Here is a 14,212-nt window from a genome sequence, read left to right on the forward strand (position 1 = left end):
CAATGAACTCATTTTGCTGGCTTTAGAATTCTTGGTTGACAGTGTTTTTCTTTAAATACTTTGACTATGAAACCCCACTGCTTTTTATCCTTCAGGTTTCTGTTGGTAAATAAGCTGTAAATCTTACTAAGAATCCCTTGTATGATATACATCACTTCTGCCTTGCTGATTTCAAGATCTTCTCTTTGTCTTTGGTTTGGTTATGGTATATAGTCTCTTAGAGTTTATTGCAATTTATAGTTTGTTGAACTTCTTGGGTATATAGATTAATGTTTTTCATCAAATTTGGAAAAGTTTCAGTGATAAATTCTTCAAATAGTCTTTCTTCCCCTTTCACTCTCTTTTAGGAATCTCATATGCATGTGTTGTTAAATTGATTGCACCCCACAGATCCCTTTGTCTCTGCTGATAATCCTCATTCATTTTACTTGCTGCAGATCAGAATGGGAAAATCTCAAGCTACTAATTCTTCCTTCTACCAGCTCAAATCTGATGTTGAAACCCTTTAGTGAAATTTTCATTTAAGTTATTTTACTTTGAAACTTCAAAATGTCTATTTGATTCATTCTTTACATTTCTGTCTATTGGTATTCTCTGTTTGCTGGAACATAATTCTCAGACTTTTAATTCTTTATACATGGTCTACATTATGTCTTTGAAGATGCTTAGAATAGCTGGTATAAAGTCCTTGTCTAGTACTGTATTTTCCGGCGTATAAGACGACTGGGCGTATAAGATTTTCCTGGGTTAAAAAGTCGTCTTATACGCCGGAAAATACGGTACCTGACACTCTATTCATGAGAGAGACTTGGGCGAAAAGCCTATTTACTATTACCGTATTTTCTGGCATATAAGACGACTTTTTAACCCAGGAAAATCTTATATGCCCAGTCGTCTTATACGCCGGAAAATACACTTTCTTAGTTCTTTTCATATCTTGTAATTTTTTGTTGAAATCTGAACTTTTCAATAATGTGGCAACTCAGGAAATCAGATATGCCCCATTCTACTTTCCGGATTTGTTTTGTTGCTACTTGTTATTTGTTTGTTTATAGCATTAGGTCAGAAAAGTCATTAAAGTATGTATTCTTTTTATTTAGTATATGCTACTGAAGTCTCTACTCATTTAGCTTAGTGGTCATTTAATGATTGGGCATTGATTTCCTTAAATGCCTGGAGTCAGTAAGTCTCCCAGTGCTAGATAAAGGGGTTCTATGTGCCTTCAACATCCAGGCAGGCAGTTTACAACTTTCCTAAGACTTCACTTCCTGCTTTTTAGAGCCTCAGCATCAGCCAGAGGGAGTGCTTAGGGCTTTCTCAAGTCTTTCCTGATCATACACTATGAATGCTTATGGCCTTCCAGATTCCCAAAAATGTGTGGGAGCTTTTTAAATCCCCAGTGGATAGCTCATTGCTCAGCTTTTCTTTTTAAGCCTTTGGGTTAGTCTTGTTTGCCACAACTATTATCCAGCCTCTTAAGGGCTGTGACATTAAGCACTTTCCTTTAAATACTGGTGATAAATGCCCCCTGGGGAGAAGCTTTAGAGCACTAGGCTTTCAAAGAAAGCTCCAGCTCCTTCATGTTCCCAATATTACTAGGAATGAAAGCTTTTATCTTTCGAGGCTACTTCTGAGCTGAGGAGACTTGGATGGGTCTAGGACAAGTTAAAATGCCACAAAACTCACTGCCCTCATTAAGATTTAGCACTTTTTTTTAATGGGTGTTTGTTTAAATTTTATTTTTCAATGACAGTTTACAATCAGTATTATTTTGTATTAGATTCAAGTGTACAGCATAGGGGTTAGACAACCATAAACTTTACAAAGTGTCCCCCCCCCCTGTATTTCAAGTACCCACCTAGTACCATACAGAGTTATTACAGTATTATTGTCTATATTCCCTGTGCTGTATTTTACATCCCTGCAACTATTTCATGACTAATGATTTGTAGTTCTTCATCCTTTTCACCCAACCTCCTTCCCCTCTGGCAACTGTCAGTTTGTTATCTGTATCTTTGAGTCTGTTTCTATATTTTATTTATTTATTTTATTATTATTTTAAAATATATTTTTATTGATTTCAGAGAGGAAGGGAGAAGGAGAGAGAGATAGAGACATCAATGATAAGAGAGAATTATTGATCGGCTGCCTCCTGCACGCCTCACACTGTGGATCAAGCCTGCAACCCGGGCATGTGCTCTTGACCAGAATTGAATCCGGGACCTTTCAGTCCACAGGCCAACGCTCTATCCACTGAGCCAAGCTGGCTAGGGCTGTTTCTATATTTTAAATAGTTTTATTGATTTCAGAGAGAAAGGGAGAGGGAGAGAGATAGAAACATCAATGATGAGAGAATCATTGATTGGCTGCCTCCTGCATGCCCCCTACTTCTCAGATGATACTGTAAATTTTCTGTTGCATTGCATTAGGAGATGCATGAAGTTGTCTATCTCCCTATTAGTGACAATAAGATTAATACCAAGTTAAGGGGTTGATTTCCTGATCTCACCCTTGTAAAGTTTTTTTTTTTTTCCTTCTTGAGACTAGCAAATAACATGTGAGGTAATACTCTGGTACTGTGTGAATGTCCAGTGCCCTAGAATCAGTTGTTTCATTAGGGCTTGCAAACCTGTGATTTCCTAATTCTGTCATTCATTCTGCATTTATCAGTTGGCATTCTTCTGTAAAGAGCTTTCCTCATCATCTGATGCTGTTTGGTTATACTGAAATACACTTCCTATGTAAAATGTGAGATGAGTAACTATTTTTTGATTCAGGATTGTTAAATTCATTATAAAAGGGTTGTATAAGAAGCTGATCTTCAGTAGCTCATAGCTTGGCTGAGTGGACAAAAGAACACACATCAACATTAGGAAACAAGACAAGATGGTGAAATTAATATATTAAGGGACGTGTACATATTATAAGTTCAGGGTAGGGGAGCCAGAAAGGTCCTAGAGGTTTGCATAGAAGGTTGGTTTGGCTTACCTTTGAAGGTTTTGAAGAAGTGGACAAAAGGGAACAGGGTACTCCAGGCAGTGTGGATGATAAGGATGAAGGCACCGGGAGAGAAGATGAGCGGTACATATTCTGAAGGTGTAATGAGGAAGCCGTTTTGTCTGGAGAATCTGAGAATATGGGTGCAGAAATAAGGTTGGTGTGGTAGGTAGGCCTGGAGCAGAAGATGTACAACCTTAACTGCCAATTTAAGGAGATTAACTTTTATCCTTTAATAAGTATGTGCTCTGTGTACTTTAGGCATCTGTGAGTTATTTTCTTACATGACAGGAAGCAAAATCTGGCTTTGTTAAAGCCAGAAGTACAAAGACCAGTGTGATCATCTTTGGGGAGCTCAGAGGTAGGGGATATGGTTAGCATTCAGATAAATGTCTTCATCCTCTTTCCTCTGCAGCCCGTGTGACCCCAACTCTGCCAAAGCAGGATCGTCCTGTGCGGGAGGGGACCCGGGTAGCTTCCATTGAGACAGGTTTGGCTGCAGCAGCTGCAAAGCTGGCCCAGCAGGTAGGTGCTAACACTCAGGCAATGGCCCTGCTATGATCCTAGTTTCACTTAGAGCCTCAAAGCTCAGACCTTCAGGCTGATAGGCTCCCACTGTTGTCTCCCTGGGGAGTGGGCATTTTTTTATCTTTACCTATGACTGTATTCTAGTCCCTCCTGTATCCTTCCCATCCCACTCAATGAGAAGCTCATTCCACAGGTTACACAGTTGACATGAAAGAAAATAGGGGACCAGAGGAAAGCCCTTGCTTTTTTGGGTGTGTACAAACCTCTCAGATGGGAAGGACCGGGTCTGTCCTTGAGTAAGAACATTTGCCTTCAGATGACATCCCAAGGAGGTGACTCAATTGAGTATACTCAAGTTCTTAGCCATTTACCAGTATTGGAATTTGCTTTTTTTTTGGGGGGGGGGGGGAGTTTTTCTTGTCCTCTATACCAAAATTGGATCTTTTAAAAAAGTTTTAAAAATACATTTTTTAAAATTGATTTTAGAGAGGAAGGGAGAGGGAGAGAGAGAAACATCAATGAGAGAATCATTGATTGGCTGCTTCCTACACGCCCCACACTGGGGATTGAGCCCCCAACTTGAGCATGAACTTCTAGTTCATAGGTGAGTGCTCAACTACTGAGCCACACTGGCCAGGCCCAAAAATTGGATCTTAATCTTGTCCCCTTGCTTCCCAAGAAAACATCACCCACTAATTTTTGTTTTAAAGGGTCACTTCACTATAATCAAGCTGACCTTTAAGCGTGTTAAAGTTTACAAAGTTGTTTATTGTGTATAATGTGCTCAGCAACCATGGGAGCAGTTAGAGGGAAATCTTATGTTTATCTCCTTATCGACACCCCCCTAGTGCCCCATGCCACTTCCTATAGCTTAGAACATTTATTATTGAGCATCTGTTTTATGTTAGGTGCTGCGTTTGTACAGTGTCTCATGTACTCTTCCCAGTACCCCTTTTCAATAGGTTATATTTTCATCATTTTACAGGTGAAGAAAATGAGGCTGTCTTTAAGTGACTAGTCCAGGATAATACAGCCAGTAGATGGAGGAGACAAGATGCAAACTCATATCCTCTAACTTTCATTTACATAAAAATGAAATTGTTATTTAAATTGCTATTTACATAAAATGAAATTGTTAAGTATTTATATATTTAAGTAATTATACCCTATTTAAATAAAATTGAATAGAATTATGTTTTTAATATGATGGTTGATGGCACACTGGAGTTGCTTGCAAGTGTTTTGGTGGTTATTGTTGGGAGCCAGGAGACCACGCAGGCCAGGCGGTTCCAGGCGACTCTTCATTGATCAGACATTCTCTGTAATGTATATCCTAGTGCCATGTAAAATGTAATTGAGAAGAAAAGGAATTCTGCTTTAAATAAACAGATAAGTTAATTAAAAGTGTGAAAACTACTCTTAGTACCTTCTAAGGAGCTTATTTCTATTTCGGTTATCAGGGATAACCTTAAAGAAGAGGTTTTGAAATTGGGGAGGGGTTTTGCAGACTAAGCTTTTGGAGGTCATAGGGAGGCATTCCAGAAGAGAACTTGATACACATACAAGGCCCTCTTGATCTGGTCTCTGGTCACCTCTTCTCCCCGAGTTCCTGCCGGCCCCTCATGCAGGCCCTTTATGCCAGCCACACTGTTGCACTGTGGTACACATAGTTCACTCAGTGTATCAGATGCCTCTGTGCTTTTGCACAAGCTATTCCCTCTGCCCATTGGGAATCATACCCTCTTCTGAGTTGCTTTACCTAATACCCCTTCACACCACTTACCACCAATTTATTTCAATATCCTTCTGTGCTTTCATAGCATTCTCCCAGGGTACTTATAATCATAAGTGTAATTTTCTGTGGCTTATGAAACTGTAAGGGCCTCAAGGGTGGGGATATATCTAATTTAACTTGGTATCCCCACTGTGTTAAATATGTGTTTAGTCAGTGTTGAGTGAGTGAATGAATGAATGAGCAGATCTTTTTTGGATTGGAGGATTCATGTTGAGGAATGGAGTAAGATAAATGGAAGTTAAAAAATGGATTCCGGCCCTAGCTACTTTGGCTCAGTGGATAAAGCTATGGCCCGTGGACTGAAGAGTCTTGGGTTCGATTCCGGTAAAGGACACGTACCTCGCTTGCAGGCTGGATCCCCCAGGGCTACGTGCAGGAGGCAAGCAATCAATGTTTCTCTCTCACATCGATGTTTTTCTCTCTCTGTGTCTCTCCCCCTCCTTTCCACTCTCTCTAAAAATCAATGGAAAAAATATTCTCGGATGAGGATTAAAAAAATAAATAAAATGGATCTGGAACCAGCCTGCTTAAGTTTGAATCCTCTATCGCTGAGCAAATTACTTAATTATCTGTGCATCAGCTTTCTTGTAGACTTTGAGGATTAGATGAGGTAATATATGCAAACACTCTGAGAATGGCACTTGCCACAGAGTATAATTACTGTAGACATGTTAGTTTTTCATTGTTATCATTATGGGTTAGGTAAGTGTAAGTGGTCAGACTGTGGAAGACAGTGAATGTCAGGCCAGGGAATTTGAACTTGGATGTGGACCTGCTAGGCTTTTTGAGCAAAAGAATTGTCACAGTGAAAGTGGCCTTGTCAGAGGACAGTCTAGTCTTCTGTGGGGGATCTGGATTAATTATATGAGAAGTAAATAGGCAATAGAGGTAGGAAAAATTGGCTGCATGATCTAGGTGTGAATAGATAACTTCTGGATTCAGTAGAGAAAAATAGGGGCAGAAATGCAGTTCCTGGTGTGGGTGGAATAGCATTGTGGCTGAGAAAAGAGAGGTCCCGTAACCTTGGGAAAATGACAACCTCTCGGTGCCATAGTTTCTTCTACTAAAAATGGGATTATAAGTCTCCTAATACTTTTTATGAGTATTAAATGAGTTAAATTCGAGAATAGTGCCTGGCATGTATTACTAATATTATTATTCTTATCTCTCAGAAATTCCTATGGTAGCCACAGCCTGTCAGATCCTCCAAAGGCAGGAGTAGGCCCGTGTTGCCAGGAGAAGGCAAAGAAATGTAATCACTGAGGTGGTCTTTGTGGCTGTGTAGCATTTCAGAAGGTGAAGTCATTCACATGCTCTCAGCATCACCTTTCCAGGTTCTCAGGGCTCCAGATGCCCACTCTACAGGTACCCACTACCCAGTGGATAGTAAATCAATAGAGCCATAGATGGATGAAATCCAAGATATTTGGAGAAGTGACACAACTCCTTATTCATCCCTCCATCCCAGATCGAGGTTTTAAGATTGGTGAACTCGAGGATTGTCAAGTCCTCCATTAAAAGAAAAAGACCAGCAAGAGGAAGAGACACCATTTTAAAGGATGAAGATAGAGTAATAGTTCACTTCCTGAGTACCTATTATGTACTATGTTGTTTATGTTATTATTTGATTTAATCTTTCTGACAACCCTGAAAAACATATTATTTTGCCCATTTTACAGATGAGGCAATTGAGATTCAGAAAGGTTAGTAACTTGAACAAAGTCATCCAACTTAGGAAGCACAAATCTAGATTTGAACCCAAGTTTATCTTATTCAAACCTACCACTGCTCCTTTACTTTCAGACGTCCCATTTTGAGAAGTGTGCAGGGTGGGTGTTCAAATACACAGCATCTCTTTAGCTATAAGGCTTTAGGCTCAAGATACTTACTCCCTGCACCTCAGTTTTCTCATCTGTAAATAGGGATTTTCTTTCTCAGGGCTGCTCTGTGGAGTAAATGGGATAAAGTATATAAAGTGTCTCAGCTGCTGGCATAAATTTAGCTATTATTATAAGTTTCCTGATCCACCTCATAATTGGCAATGTTAGTACCAAAACCCCAAGTCTCAGAACTCATTTGCCTTTCTGTTGCCACTGTACTGATTAGTGGCAGTGATGACTTAAGGGTAGATGGTGCCAGAGAGATGACCTCAGGTACTGGAAGGCCTGTCTGCGTGTACATATATCCAGGCTAGATGTGGGCTGGGGGTGGGGCGTAGAACCACGCTGACCATTGTCCAGTTTCCTTTCTGGGAAATTCTCTTTTTTTTTTTCTCCACTCCTGAATTCTCCCCTCCCACTTGGCTTGTGTTTCAGGAGCTGCAGAAGGCCCAAAAGAAGAAATGTATCAAGAAGAAGCCTTTGTTGAAGGAGGTAGAACAGCCTCGCCCTCAAGAGTCCAACGTCAGCGTGGCAGCACCAGCCCCAGCTTTGCCTGCTGCACCCCAGCTTCTCACCTCCTCCTCACCCGTACCTCCTCCTGAGCCTAAACAAGAGGCCCTCTCAGGAAGCCTTGCTGACCACGAGTATACTGCTCGTCCCAATGCCTTTGGCATGGCCCAGGCGAACCGCAGCACCACACCCATGGCCCCTGGCGTCTTCTTGTCCCAGCGGCGCCCTTCAGTTGGCTCTCAGAGCAATCAAGCAGGACAAGGTACAACTGCCATACGATTATAGACTTGAGGACTTTAGGGCCACCAGCTCCAAACACTATGCACTCTGGTAGATGACAGTACAGGAAGGGACACTGGCAGCCGACCTAGGGTGCTTGGACTTGATGTCATAGGCCATGAAGTGACATCGACTGGTGTTAAGCAGGGACAAGCTCAGATGTGGGTTTACAAAGAGCTTCTGGTGGCCAGAGTGGAGGATGGGCTGAAGGTAGGAAGTCTAAGAAGGAGGCACACACATTCTGTAAGCTGCAGTGCAGAGAGGCGGGGGCTCTGGCTGAGGGAATGGAGAGGGTGAGGTACATGGGTTAAATATGGAGGTGGTCACATGGGATGTGGGAGGTGATTTGATGTGGGGAGAGGGGAGGAGGCAAGGGTCAGGGACTCGAACCCTCCTTTTTTCCTCATTTTGGCCCTCAAAGCCCAGTCTCAAGAGTACATAGCTCAAGGGGGTGAGGCATTGGGTGATGAAGATGGGGGTTTTGAATGAAACAAGGCTCTGGGGGTAGCAACATTAGGGACACTGAGCTATAATCACTAACCAGGTACTTGTCTATACTGGTGGGCAAGATAAGGGGGCTGGGAGTCACAATCATCTCCCCGAAGAATATAGGAAGGAAAATGGGGCCAAAAAACAGTGGAGAAAAGGAACCAGGCAGACTAACCAGGGAGTCTGTGGCAGAAGGGCATAGGAGGAAGAGCGAAGGCATGTGGTATGGGATGGGAGTAGTTAAGGAGCACTTCTTGCCCAAGATGGGCCTGGAGCAGGTGTAAGGATGGGGAAACTGGGCAGAGGTCCAGGAGGGGCGTGGCCTGAGGACAGTTGGTACTGGAGTTGCTGCTGGAGCCCTTGCCATAGCGTTTGCTTACCTCTTGGTTGCCCCACAGGAAAGCGTCCCAAAAAGGGCCTGGCCACAGCAAAGCAGAGACTCGGCCGTATCCTGAAAATCCACAGAAATGGCAAACTACTTCTGTGAGCTCCCTGGCATCCTGCCCCTCACCCCTTCACCCTCATTGCCTTCATGGTCAACTCTCGGGGCACTCCTGGATCCTGTCTGCCCCCAACAAGGTGCTGAGGCACATGGTCCTGCTTTCTTGGAACTGACCAAAGGCAGGGACTCCCCCGCAGGCCTCTTCACTGACTGCACCCCCCCCCCCAACTCTCTCTCCCATTTCCTGTAGAGCATCCTGTCTTCCTCCTCCATACCTCTGAGTAGCAGGTAAATGGGAGAGGTTTCCAGCTGACTAGAACTCTCTTTTCTGCTGCTCTAACGCATTTCCCTCTCACCAGCCTTGTCCCCACCTAGAGCCAGAAGGCAGGGTGAGGAGAGGCATGAAGGAGAGCCTGGGCCCTCAGTATTGCCATGGTCCTGAAGGGGGAGGCCCAGCGCTTATTACTTCCCACGACTCCAGCCCCGTCTCCAGAAGCCTGCCCCCCCCCCCCAGCCCATCCTTCCTTCCCCTTCCTCCCCGCAGCCCAGGGGACATTTCCCACTTGAGACTTGTTCCTGGGAGAAGGGGCTGGCCTCTGCCCTTTCTTGCCAAATGGTTCATGGAAACAGAGAGGGGATTGGGGCCTCCTCACTGCCCCACCATGGGCCATTTCCAGAGGGAGCTTAGAAAGGTCATGGGCTGACTTCATGCGTCCTTGGGAAAAGGAGAGATTCCTGTCACTTCTCAAGGTGGGGAGAGCCTTTGACCATGACGTTGACCATCACTTTATAGCCCATTGGAGGAAGCTACTTTGGAGAGGCTACAGATGAAGTCCCCAGGCTGAGCCCCAGGGATTTGCCTGGATTTTGATCCACGCCGCTGTGGCTGAGTCCCAGCAGGTGAAAAACCATCTCCTACAGCCTCAAAGCACCTGCCGCCGAAGCAGATGACCAGGGGCTCTAGGGCTTCCTTCACCTGTATCCCAGCACGCAGCGTGGACCTTCCAGGGAGGATGTGGCAGGACGGCTCAGCCCTGCTTCTCCATCGGGAACCTCCCTGCTTCTTCCCGCACCTGACATCTTGAACAGAAGACCATGGAACTCACACCTTCACTCCTGGGCCGCCGCACTCGCAGGTGCCAGGTGGACGCTCGAGCTGAGTGCAGAGGCCACAGGGCCGGAGCCTGGGACAGGGGGCACTCATGTATACAGGAGCTGGTCATCTGATCCCTCCTCCCCTTTTCTTTGTGGATGTCTATTGTCCAGACAGTGCCCACCATCTCCCTCCCTGTCCCCCAACTCCCTCCATCTCCACATGTCCTGCCTTTTTTGGCAACCTGGACTGGATGGAGAATGATCCCCTCCCTCCATGTTGGCACTGCCCAAGTGGAGTGCATCCGTACCCTCCACCCCTCTCCAGCCTCACCCCAGTTGGCCCAGTGCTTCTGGGGAACTTAACAGCTACCATGCAGGCCACAGGGAATATGTGAGACCTCCTTGTCATCTTGGTGTCTCCAGTTCATTCTTCCTCCACAGCCCACATCGACTCCCCTTCCTTGGAATCAGGGGTCCCTTAGCCCCGTTTGCTTTTTCTACCTTGGGGACCCCAGGGGCCAAGCAGTCCTCCATCTAGTCACACCAAAGGCAAAAAGCCTGGCTACCTCCCCCTTTGCACGTGAGGTCCCCACTCCCCTCCTCTCTGTTTCTGCCCAGCTTTGCTTTTCTTGGGGATTTCAAGGCAGCAGAGGGTGGTGAGGGGAGGGAAGGGGGGCGGCCTTTGTCCCTGTGTAGGCAACTGACTAGGCCCTGACTGCTATAACCAAGACCAGGACCCCAGCCCTTCTGCTCATTAACAACCCCCCTCCCCCCGTTGATCTTTCAAAGGCAGCTAATTGCTAGCAAATCCCCCTAGTTCCAGGCCTCTTTCCCCTCTGTTTCTTTGTTAGACGTTTCTGTGGAGCTGAAACCCAACCTCCACATGACTGGGTTTCCATTTAGTTTAGTTGGACTGCCAGAGCTTCCTGTTTGTTGTTTTGTGTTTCCAATGAAAAGCAAGTTTACCCTCAGAGTTATGCTTTTCCAAAGAGGCTAGTGTGCTTTTTTTTTTTTTTCTTAATGTTTCAGGTTCTAAGTGAAGTGAGTTGGGGAGGGGTTAGGAGTGGTAGGAACCAAGGGTTAGAACATGGTGAGAGAGTTACCTCTGGTCTCCTATCCCCAGTACAGAGCTGGGGGTCGGATAGGGGGCAGGGAGAGAGGATTTCTATTCACCTTTAATATATTTTTACAAAAAAGCAAACAATTTAAAAACAAGCCCACCGCTTCTGTACATGTTTAAATATATTTTTAGAAGTGGGTAGGATTGTGAATTTCTGATGCAGGGCCTTTTTATAAACAGGTTAGAATAGCATCATACAGACTTCTCTTGTTTTTTTTCCCCCTCCCCCTGTTTTTTTCTTATGTTGTGTTACTAATGTAATTTATATTTTTTTTAGGTCCTCCCTTTCCTATAGAGATAAAAGTGATTTATCTTGGCAATTGATTTGATTGGCATTCTTTTTTGGTGGTGGTGGTGGTGGTGGTTCCAGGAATGTCGCCTTCTATAGCTACTTTCCAACTCGCCCTCCCATCAACTGAGCATTTCGCTGGTGCCCAACTATATACCCGAGGTGGGGAGAGGACAGGGTCCCTGCCCTCGCGAGAAGACACAGTTCACATATGCGAAACAGATACTCAGAAGGATAGTGAGCAGAAAAGAAAGGGGGCAGCAATTCAAAGGGGCCTAACAAGTGTGTTGGGATGGCTTCCATGGGCTGTTGTTAGTGTTGACACCTGTATCTTTTTTCTATTAATGTAAAGTTTTGGGGTCTCTCTCTCGTTCTCTCTTGCTATCTCACTCTCCCTCCCTCTCTCACTCCTTCAGGCTGAACTGGATTACTGTGCTTAGGGCCAGTGCAAGGGATAGAATATAATTATTTGAGCTAACATATCATCCCAGACACACTGCTCTTAATGTTCTATGTATATTGATTTATTTTATCCTCACCTACTGATGAGGAAAGAGAGGCAAAATAACTTTCAAGTTGTGGGGCCAGCCTGGTTTCATAATCTGTGTTTTTATCACAGTTCTACCACCTCTCACTGATAACCACTACCATTTAGTAAGTGCCTTTCCTGCGCTCGACATTGGCTAGGGGTTTCTCATTTAGTCTTCACTGACAACTCTGGGAGAGAGTTAATGGCCTATTATATTTTTTAAGATATGTTTTTATTGATTTCAGAGAGGAAGGGAGAGGAAGAGAGAGAGAGAAACATCAATGATGAGAGAGAATCATTGATTGACTGCTTCCTGCATGTCCCCTACTGGGGATCGAGCCTGCAACCCGGGCACGGGAATCGAACCTCGACCTCCTGTTCATAGGTCGATGCTCAACCACTGAGCCCTGCTGGCCAGGCTAATGGCCTATTTTACAGTGAAGGAGGCTGAAGCTGGCCAGTGGTCTTTCACAACAGGATCTGCCTGACTCCCAAACTCATGTTCTTTCCCCTCACCATGTTAGAAAATCTTTTGTAACTCTGACCCAACGTACGTTTATTGAGCACCTGTTTTATGCAAGAAGCAGCATTGAGAGGTGTGTCCTGTGGAGAGCCCCCGGAGTGATGTCGGGAGCCTCAGTTCCAAGTTTTCCACTACCCTGACTGTGTGCCTAGGGAAGGGCTTCTTACTGTCTGACTGTCACTATAAAAGGAATTTGAACCCAATCAGGATTTCCTCATCCTGGAGATTCTGGTTCTGTGGGTCTGGGGTAAGGCTGTCTGGATTTGTCACCTACTAGCTAAAGGACCCCCTCCAGCTCTCCCAACTTGAATCGGTATTAGGCAGGGTTTGGATAGAGAAGGTTCTTATCTGGGACGTGGGGAACTGTGTCTCCTGGTAGAAAGGCAACAGGAAAGGGGGAGGGATTTCAGGATCGGTGGGCTGGATTTGCTTTATCACCAATTCTCATTCCACCCCTTCCCAGTGAGGGGCCCAAACATCATCACCAAACACTGTCACCAGCCTAAATTTAGAGCAGTGGTGGGGAACCTTTTTTCTGTCAAGGGCCATTTGGATATTTATAACATCACGAGAGGCCCAGTGCACGAAATTCGTGCACCTGGTGGGGGTCCCTCAGCCCGGCCTGCACCCTCTCGCAGTCTGGGACCCCTTGGGGGATGTCTGCCTGCTGACTTAGGCTTGATCCCCCTGGGAGATCGGGCCTAAGCTGGCAAGCGGACATGCCTCTCACAGTCCGGGGCTTTCGCAGTCTGGGACCTCTTGCTCCTTACCGCCTGCCTGCAGTGGAGGTGGGAGAGGCTCCCGCCACTGCCGCTGCGCTCGCCAGCTGTGAGCCTGGCTTCTGGCTGAGTGGCGCTCCCCCTGTGGAAGCACACTGACCACCAGGGGCCAGCTCCTGTGTTGAGTGTCTGCCCCCTGGTGGTCAATGTGTGTCATAGCGACCGGTCGTTCCGCCTTTCGGTCGATTTGCATATTAGGGTTTTATTATGTAGGATTTGCAGGCCATGCAAAATTACCCACTTAAAAATTAGCCTGCTATATTTCGTCAAACATAAAACTAACCTCTAATGCCTTGGCAGGGCCAGATCAAATGACTTCACAGGCCTTATATGGCCTGCGGGTTGGACATTCCCCACCCCTGCTTTAGAGGATAAGCTAGTCTTGGTGACCTTACTCCTCATCTAGGCAGGAGGTGCCAGCAGATCAGAGGTTCCTGTCTAAAACTTGGAAGGAGAAGAAGTGCACCCAATTTCAGCCTTCTTTCCAGTATGGAGTAGACGAGTATATAGGGCTTGTCACTACTCACCTTTTCAACAACTACCCAAGTCATTTGGGAGAGATTACTTGTCCAGGTTTCAGTTTCTACATTTGCCAGATGGAATTACTTCAACTATGCACCTCCCTAGAAGACAAGTGTTGGAGGAGGAATCACCCTTGAATGCTATTGATTCCCGAATGGAATCCTCTAACCCTGACCTATCCTTAGTACAGATTCCACATTTCTGTTTGCTCATGTGGTATTCCCTGCCTCAAGCACACAGGCCCCTCCCTTTCTTTTTTATTTTTAAATATATTTTTATTGATTTCAGAGAGGAAAGGAGAGGGAGAGACAGAAACATCAATGATGAGAGAATCATTGATCAGCTGCCTTCTGTACATCCCCACACTGGGGATCGAGCCCACAACCTGGGCAAGTGCTCTGACCGGGAATCAAAACATGACCTCCCTTTCTGTCA

The 14,212-nt window shown here is 45.3% G+C and overlaps 1 protein-coding gene and 1 long non-coding RNA gene across 8 annotated transcripts in view; one reads left to right on the forward strand and one right to left on the reverse strand.

Annotated features, from left to right (window-relative positions):
* Nucleotides 1-11,459, forward strand: part of PHF8 (PHD finger protein 8) — an 80,504-nt gene extending 69,045 nt beyond the window's left edge. For 5 of the 6 annotated variants that reach the window (XM_079765011.1, XM_079765010.1, XM_079765012.1 and 2 more), the window contains 3 exons: nucleotides 3,413-3,522; nucleotides 7,636-7,972; nucleotides 8,877-11,459. In XM_079765011.1, coding sequence (XP_079621137.1) covers nucleotides 3,413-3,522; nucleotides 7,636-7,972; nucleotides 8,877-8,965 — 536 coding nt within the window. In that variant the 3' untranslated portion in view covers nucleotides 8,966-11,459. The other variant, XM_079765015.1, reaches the window with a different exon arrangement.
* Nucleotides 1-14,212, reverse strand: part of LOC307095638 — a 69,113-nt gene that overhangs the window by 16,776 nt on the left and 38,125 nt on the right. The window contains exons 3-4 of one of the 2 annotated variants that reach the window (XR_013813211.1): nucleotides 8,859-8,929; nucleotides 2,989-3,128 (exon numbers count right to left, since the gene is read on the reverse strand). This is a non-coding gene — a long non-coding RNA (uncharacterized lncRNA). The remainder of the gene's footprint in view (nucleotides 1-2,988; nucleotides 3,129-8,858; nucleotides 8,930-14,212) is intronic. The other variant, XR_013813210.1, reaches the window with a different exon arrangement.

The sequence above is a fragment of the Cnephaeus nilssonii genome (genome assembly GCF_951640355.1).
Source record: "Cnephaeus nilssonii genome assembly, chromosome: X".
Lineage (NCBI taxonomy): Eukaryota > Metazoa > Chordata > Mammalia > Chiroptera > Vespertilionidae > Cnephaeus > Cnephaeus nilssonii.